The sequence below is a fragment of the Penaeus monodon genome, chromosome 1, assembly GCF_015228065.2.
Source record: "Penaeus monodon isolate SGIC_2016 chromosome 1, NSTDA_Pmon_1, whole genome shotgun sequence".
Lineage (NCBI taxonomy): Eukaryota > Metazoa > Arthropoda > Malacostraca > Decapoda > Penaeidae > Penaeus > Penaeus monodon.
In genome coordinates, this window is record NC_051386.1 from 48,830,770 (window position 1) to 48,838,269 (window position 7,500).

At 45.0% G+C, this 7,500-nt stretch overlaps 1 protein-coding gene across 3 annotated transcripts in view; it reads left to right on the plus strand.

Moving 5' to 3' along the window:
- Positions 1-7,500, plus strand: part of LOC119573345 (polypeptide N-acetylgalactosaminyltransferase 2-like) — a 100,485-nt gene that overhangs the window by 49,693 nt on the left and 43,292 nt on the right. For all 3 annotated transcript variants that reach the window (XM_037920563.1, XM_037920570.1, XM_037920574.1), the window contains one exon: positions 1,038-1,309. In XM_037920563.1, the coding sequence (XP_037776491.1) occupies positions 1,038-1,309 (272 nt within the window). The remainder of the gene's footprint in view (positions 1-1,037; positions 1,310-7,500) is intronic.

The following is a 7,500-nucleotide window of genomic DNA, read 5'->3' on the forward strand; positions in this document are numbered from 1 at the left end:
TCCTGCACACGACCCTCAAGTAGGAGACCCGGTATGGGGAGAGAAAAGTGAGAAACGAAGGAACAGAATAGGATACCTGAATGTCCTTCGGTGATTGCAGTCGAACATCCGTAAGAAAAAGCAGACCCTGTTTAATCTCTCGGTCAAAACTTTTGTCACGAACTAGCCATAAGTTACTCTAACTACAAATTGAAATAACACCAGAAAGCCTATTCTGTTTTAATTATGCATGGAAAGTAGCAGTATTGATTAGAACTTTCCCTCACCCATTCTGTAGCCACGCTATTGTACGTACCATCTATACAGTGACAATACTGAAATACGTACGCTAGACATTTCCAGCGACAGAGGAACTTTCTATGCTGTACGCAGAAATTCTCATGACCAAGACCATGCAGTTGTACAAGTTTCTCGTTTAAAGGTTGTAGAGTTGAATAAATCGGTAAGAAAGAGTTCGTCATTAGAAATATGTGAGGAAAGTTTTATATTGTTGAAATGAAAATTTATCGCCCGTGAACTCTAGAAGTTACGAGCGTTCTTTGTCCAGCTGATATTGTCTTCAGTAAAAGCTCGTCGGTTGAAAAATTCAGGAACGAATATAGCAAAGAAAATATGGGTGATTTTTTTCGGGACGAAAACGATTCAACAACGGCGAAACGAAGGTATTGTGAGTATATATTTTTCCTATATCAATTTTCGAACCAGTTTGCGAGGTGCGTCGTTGTTCGCAAGACAGCTGATGTACGAGAATTACGAGGGACAGTTTGTAAATTTATTTTGATTACATGACCTGACCAGGCCACAGCTGCACTCAGAAGAGGTCGTTCCTCGGCGCACAGCTTGTTACCAAACGCAGATGGCATCGTGTCGCGTGCCGTGGATCGGGTCACCTCCGGAAGCCGCGTCCAGAGGGGCGGGTCGGAGAGGGTCGGTGGGTCGCTTGGGCTGGTCTGAAATTCTATACCGAGTGAAATCCAGCGCAGGTTTTTATGCAGAATGTATTCATCTTTACACATTTCTTTCCTTCTTCCCCCCAGGGCTCGGAAAACCTGGCGCTGCGCTTGAAGGACTCCGCCGTGACCGCGCAGCAAGGGCAGGCCTTCTCCAAGGCGGCGGCGGGGGCCGGGGCCGCAGGCGGAGGCAGCTCCAGCGTAGGCCTACGTCCGTCGATGTTCCTGGATGAGGAGGCCTACATCGCCGCCGCCACGCTGGCTCCCGGCGCGGACGCCTACACCAGGAACAAGTTCAACCAGGCCGAGAGCGACAAGCTGGCCTCCAACCGCGATGTTCCCGACACCAGGCACTTCACGTGAGTACCGGAGTCCGAATATGCTCGAATTAACATCCTCACGGGTATATATGTAGCACGTACAGACATACTTCTCTCCCAAAAATAAATATGGATACGTATGAAGAGGTGTTGATAAATCTACCAGACTATCGGTATGCAATATTAAGTGGACTTTTTCTTCAAGTTAAACTCTACTACTATCTACGTGTGTTGCGTTTGGCACATATACATTACCTACCGACAGACTATCAGTATCTTCTAATTTATAAATATTTGAAAAGCGGATATGCTCCACCGATTAGATTTACGAGAGTCCGTTTCAGTAGCTCGTTTTGAGGGAGTACTGCCTTTGTTACGGTATTCAAATGTTCCCTTCGCGCTAATTTCTTCCTAATGTTTTGTTGTTGTTCACTTTACAAGTTTTGCAATGATATAATTTTTCTTGTCTTGAAGATATATATACATACACATACACATACACATGCGCATACACATACAAATCGTGGTTATTGAGAATTGAAATGTGGTGAAAGAAAATCAATAATTAGACGTGATCCTTTATTTTTATTTTTTTCTTTCGCACTTTCGGAAGATATGTTAGTGAGTTTGTAATGTTATCAATAAATGTTTTTTAATGAAAAATAAATTATTATACAAAAGAAATAGATATAAATATTTAACAATAATGTCAATATTTCCAAGGACGTTCGAACGCATACACAGCAGATGGCGCCAATCTTTGCCATGATTTGATAAACTTTTAAAGAGTTCCTGCTAACTAGAAATCAGACATTAGTAATAGTGATTGCACCAATAAATTTTGATCTTTCACCGAGAACATTCAAGTCGCGGGCAAGAAATTCCTCTTGTGGTTTTTAAGTTGGTTTTACTTTCGCCATTAAGCGTGTCCAGTGCGTGTTGGCGGGAAAAGTGAGACGCCACGAGGTTAATTACTGTACTTGTTATTTCTTACTAATTGTCTGCGAGTATCATTATCTCACTCGTTGTAGTATTCATGCGTCTGGTCTACATTCTGGCGGAAACTGCAAATTAGTTGGGTTTTCATATTTGTCATAACTTGAAAGTTTTCTTTTGTTATTGTGATTAATTGTATTGCCAATTGTCTCATTCGCTGTTTTTAATTATTTTTTTTATTATGTAGGAAACCTATTGGTGAATACGCAGTACAAAGTTTGTAAAAGACACGACGGAATGCTTATGGTAAAGGACAAATACTCTTCCATATTGTTAAAATGACAGATAGAACACCATCAACAAAACAGGTTTGTGCAAAGATGAGCCAACAGTTTGGAATCCCTCTTGGTCCTGGCGTCTATTTTGATCCCCGAAGAGCTGAAGGAGAGGAAGCTTGTGGTCCCATGATATCAACACCTCAGTATCCTTGTCCTGAAAGGTAGAAGGCACCCTCTTACCCCAGCATCCCCCGTCCCCTCCTCCTTCTTCCCGCTTAATTTACCGTGGTAAGATCATAGCACTACAAATATTTGCCAGGGCAGTGCCATTTAATCGCCAGAAATTAATTCCACAAATTTTTTCTTCGCTAGGGGGGGGGGGGGAAGGACATTCGTTTTCATCTCCCAAGTAATTTTCCGGCGCAAGGATTCCCGTGTGTGAGAAAATAAAACGAGGTCGTAGGAATCGAACAAGCATTGAGCAGGAATTGAACGGGAGTGACGCGGAGGAAAGGTTTCGGGCGGACTTATCGACGAGGCGGCCCGACCTTATCGCCACTGCTTGCTTGCATGAGGTGGGGTGGGGGTAGGAGAAGGGGATGGGGGGGGGGTGATGTCGGCGTGGCGTCGGGAAAGACTGATATGTCGATATCTCCAGATTTATTGAGGGGCCTTAAACTCGTAACATATTCGGGGCGTGCGAGTGGAGCTATACACTTTACGTACATGCAAACATTGCATACGTACATTTATATACATGCACGTATACTTGCATATTTATTTACCTTCTTCTATATGTTACGCGCGCGCGCGCGCGCGTGTGTGTGTGTGTGTGTGTGTGTGTGTGTGTGTGTGTGTGTGTGTGTGTGTGTGTGTGTGTGTGTGTGTGTGTGTGTGTGTGTGTGTGTGTGTGTGTGTGTGTGTGTATGTGTGTGTGTGTGTGTGTGTGTGTGTGTGTATGTGTGTGTGTGTGTGTGTGTGTGTGTGTGTGAGAAGAGAGGAGAGAGAGAGAGAGAGAGAGAGAGAGAGAGAGAGAGAGAGAGAGAGTTGGGGGAAAGGAGAAAGAGAGAGAGAACCACGAGAGATATAAGAGAAAAGATGCATTCTGTTGCAAAAGCATCTGACACTGGTTGAAATTCCGACGTACTGTGAAGAGTCCGAGACCGAAGTACCCTTACTATGTGTTGCAATCTCCTTCCTTATTAAACTGTAAGATCCCGTGATAAAACAGTGCAAGAGGACACGATGTTGCAAAACTCCGCCTCTCTATTGTCGCTGTTGATGTCCTTGTTGCAGTGATGACGATAACCCTTTGTCAAATGCAGGCTGTGTTTGCTGGAAGCTGCCGCGGTCTCGTAAACACTCCATCGGTTTTGTTCCCATATTTGCACTCTCTCTCTCTCTCTCTCTCTCTCTCTCTCTCTCTCTCTCTCTCTCTCTCTCTCTCTCTCTCTCTCTCTCTCTCTCTCCTTCTCTCTCCTTCTCTCTCTCTCTCATTCTCTCTCTCTCTCTCTCTCCCTCCCTCCCTCCCTCCCTCCCTCCCTCCCTCCCTCCCTCCCTCCCTCCCTCCCTCCCTCCCTCCCTCCACGCGAGGAGACAACTAGGTAGAAAGGTACTTTCATTTAGAGGTATAAGGAAAGATGATAGATGCAAGAACTGAAGCAGAAGCAGTAGTAAATGGAGAGAGAGAGAGAGAGAGAGAGAGAGAGAGAGAGAGAGAGAGAGAGAGAGAGAGAGAGAGAGAGAGAGAGAATGAGTGAGTGAGTGTGTCAGTGTGTGAGTGAGTGCGTACGAGATGGACAGACAGAAGCAGAAACAAACAGAAGCAGAGCCAAGAGAAAAGCAAGAGAGAAAGTAAGGCAATGTAGGCTGCGGTCCGAACCTCAGCACACATTCGGGTTTGCAAATGAGTGATAAGAGCGTGCCACGGGGGATGGAGCGGCCCTGGCACTAGGGTCCTTCGAAGGCACTCACGCCCCCAGGCCGCGACTCTGACCTCTCTCGTTCTCTCGCCTTCCCTCTCTCCCCTTCTTTTCCTTCCGCTTTCCTTTCTGTCCTTTCTCCTTTCCTTTTCCTTCTTCCTTCCCTTCGACTCCTCTATCAATCCTCTCCTTCCTTCTTCCCTCCCTTCCTCCTCTCCTTCTCTCTCCTTCCCTCTCTCCCCTTCTTTTCCTTCCTCTTTCCTTTGTCTCTCCTTTCCTTTTCCTTCCTCCTTCCTCCTCTCCTTCTTTCCATATCCCTCCCTCCCTCCTTCTCTTCCTTCCTACCCTCCCTCGCTCCTTCCATCTATCCCTCCCACCCTTCCTCGCTCCCTCTTACCCTCCCTTTTTCCTCCTCCTCCCTCCTCTTCCCCTTCCCCTTTCTCCTTCGTCTCCTCCTCCTCCAGGCGCTTCCAGGTGTCACGGCGGAGTGATAAAGACCGGGCTAATGACTCCGGGAAATGATGAGGTGTTTGGTAATGGGCGCGAGCGGGTGAAGAGGGCGATAGAAGCAGGATGAAGAACGGTTTGTCGATAAGCGGAAGGGGAAGAGAGGGGAAAAGGCGAGGCGGAGATTGGGAAGGGATGGGTGAAGAATAGAGAGAATAAGAGGCGCTTTGAGATAGAAAGTTGCAATGAAAGAAGGGTGTGGGTGAAATTTAAGAAGGTTGTGAAGAGGAGAGATAGGGATACGATGAGAAAGGGGAAAAGAGAGAGAGAGACAGATGCACGTACACACAGGCACACACACGCACACAAAGGCAGACAGAGAGACAGAGCAACCCAGCGAAGACAGAGAAAACGGTCCCAATAGAACAGAGAAAAGAATGAAAACAGGAATGGAGCACACTCACTAACTGTAACAGGTGCCACGAGCGCAGCCATGAAGCCCTACGGAAAAGGGGGACGAACCATACAATGTTGTAGCAACCGGTGTGGGGAGAGAACTCGCCAGGGCTACTGTGTGCGTGTGGTAAACGCGGATAGAAAATGAGCAAAGGAGTCGGGGGAGGGGAGGGAAGAAGGGAGAGGGGGATAAGTAGATGGCTGGACAAGCACACATCACGTGACCTGTGTCTATCCGGGAGCCGAGCCAGCCTGCGCCACCGAGGCCTGGTCAGCATGGCGAAAAGACACCCATGGCTCTCATCGACCTGCCATCGATTCCGTACAACTGTGGGTCGCCGTAAATAGTCTCCCCAGCCGAGCGCTTAACACGAGGATCTCATGTGCTTTATATTACCAAAATATATAAATCAGTAGATGAAGATATAATGAAGAGAAGAAAAAAAAATGTAAAGTAGCTTGGGGGGACGATTGTCTTTAGGGGTGATTTAACACTTTTCCCCGAAACAGCTGGCGAGTGTAACCACGGAAGAAGCGCAAACTATCGTGCATGTGGGTTTAGGGACATGCTTACCGGGGCCTGGCGCGCTTGCGGTTGCTTTCGTATTCACAGCATCGTTATTGCCACTTTCTCTCTCTCTCTCTCTCTCTCTCTCTCTCTCTCTCTCTCTCTCTCTCTCTCTCTCTCTCTCTCTCTCTCTCTCTCTCTCTCCTCTCTCTCTCTCTCTCTCTCTCTCTCTCTCTCCTCTCTCGCTCTCTCTCTCTCTCTCTCTCTCTCTCTCTTTCTGTGTGTGTGTGTGTGTGTGTGTGTGTGTGTGTGTGTGTGTGTGTGTGTGTGTGTGTGTGTGTGTGTCAGTATTGTCATTATCAGGGTCACTGTTGGTACTTGTGATGTTATAAGAATAATAGTTGTTGTGGTGGCAATGGCAAGATTTAATGGTCACAGGGTTAACATATTACTGTTGTCACACATTATCACAAAAAAAAAGGTATCAAGTTTAAATATAACACCGAACTAAAGCTTCGAGTCCTCTGCCAACGACTATCATAATTCCAAATGTGATTAAGTGATTAGCATTGTAAACTTATGCCGCCTGACTAGGTCCCTGTGGAGATCAGCTTGACATCAAGCGAATTCGAAACAACGTGACTTCTCAAGTTTTTTTTTTCGCTCGTTTTTATTTTATTTTGTTTTATTTTTAATTTATACATCTATTTTTATTTTTATTATTATTATTTTTTTTTGGTAACTATTTATGTATATTCACTTAATTCTCAATTGTGAATCGCGTTCGCAAGTTGACCCCCCCCCTGATTCTTTGAATTTGGAATCCTGTTTTTGAATTTTCACTTAATTCTCAATTTTTTTTATTTTATTTTTTTTATTCTAAAGTTCTTACATAATTTTTGATTCTGAATCTTTTATTTTTCCTTGTCTCAATATCTTGGATAATTCTCAAATTTGAATTTCTTACTTAATTCGTAATTCTGAGTCTTTCAACTTTTAACTCTGCGATGTCTTGCTTAATTCTGAATTCTGAATTACCCAATTAATTCTTAATCTCTGAATACTCATACTTAATTCTTAATTCTAGATCACATTACTTCTTCCCAAATTCTGGATCTCCTCCTCAATTTTATATGCTAGATTAAGTTCTAGCTATCCTAGTTCATCTTAATCTTGTTCCGCCGTGGAGGATGATTCCCAAACTCATGCAGTAAGCCTAGGGATCAATGTGCACAGGGCTGGTAGCGAACGAGCGAGCGCGGGTCCAAATTATTTATGTTATTATATTAAACCCCAGCTGTCCGTCTCTCCGGTCTTTTATTTCATTACCCGCGCTCTTCATTGACTCTGCTTTAGTTCAGTATCCCCCTCGTTCATGTTATTGTTATTTTCGTCTCGTTTTTCATTTTCTTTTCTCCCCTACCAACACGTGTTTGTATTTATGTTCGTGCATTTATGCATGTTGATGTGCGTGGGGGGAGGCAGAGGGATAAGGGGAAGGGTGAGAAGGGAGAGGAGGAGGGGGAAGTGGATAGAGAGAGAAAAAAAGGGGGGGGTAGAGAGAGAGAAAAGACAAGACAGAAGCAGACAGACAGTTGTATTGGGAGGAAGAGAGAAAAGAAGAGAAAAATGGATGGAAATGGAGAGGGGAGGAAGAGAGAGAGAGAGAGAGAGAGAGAAAGA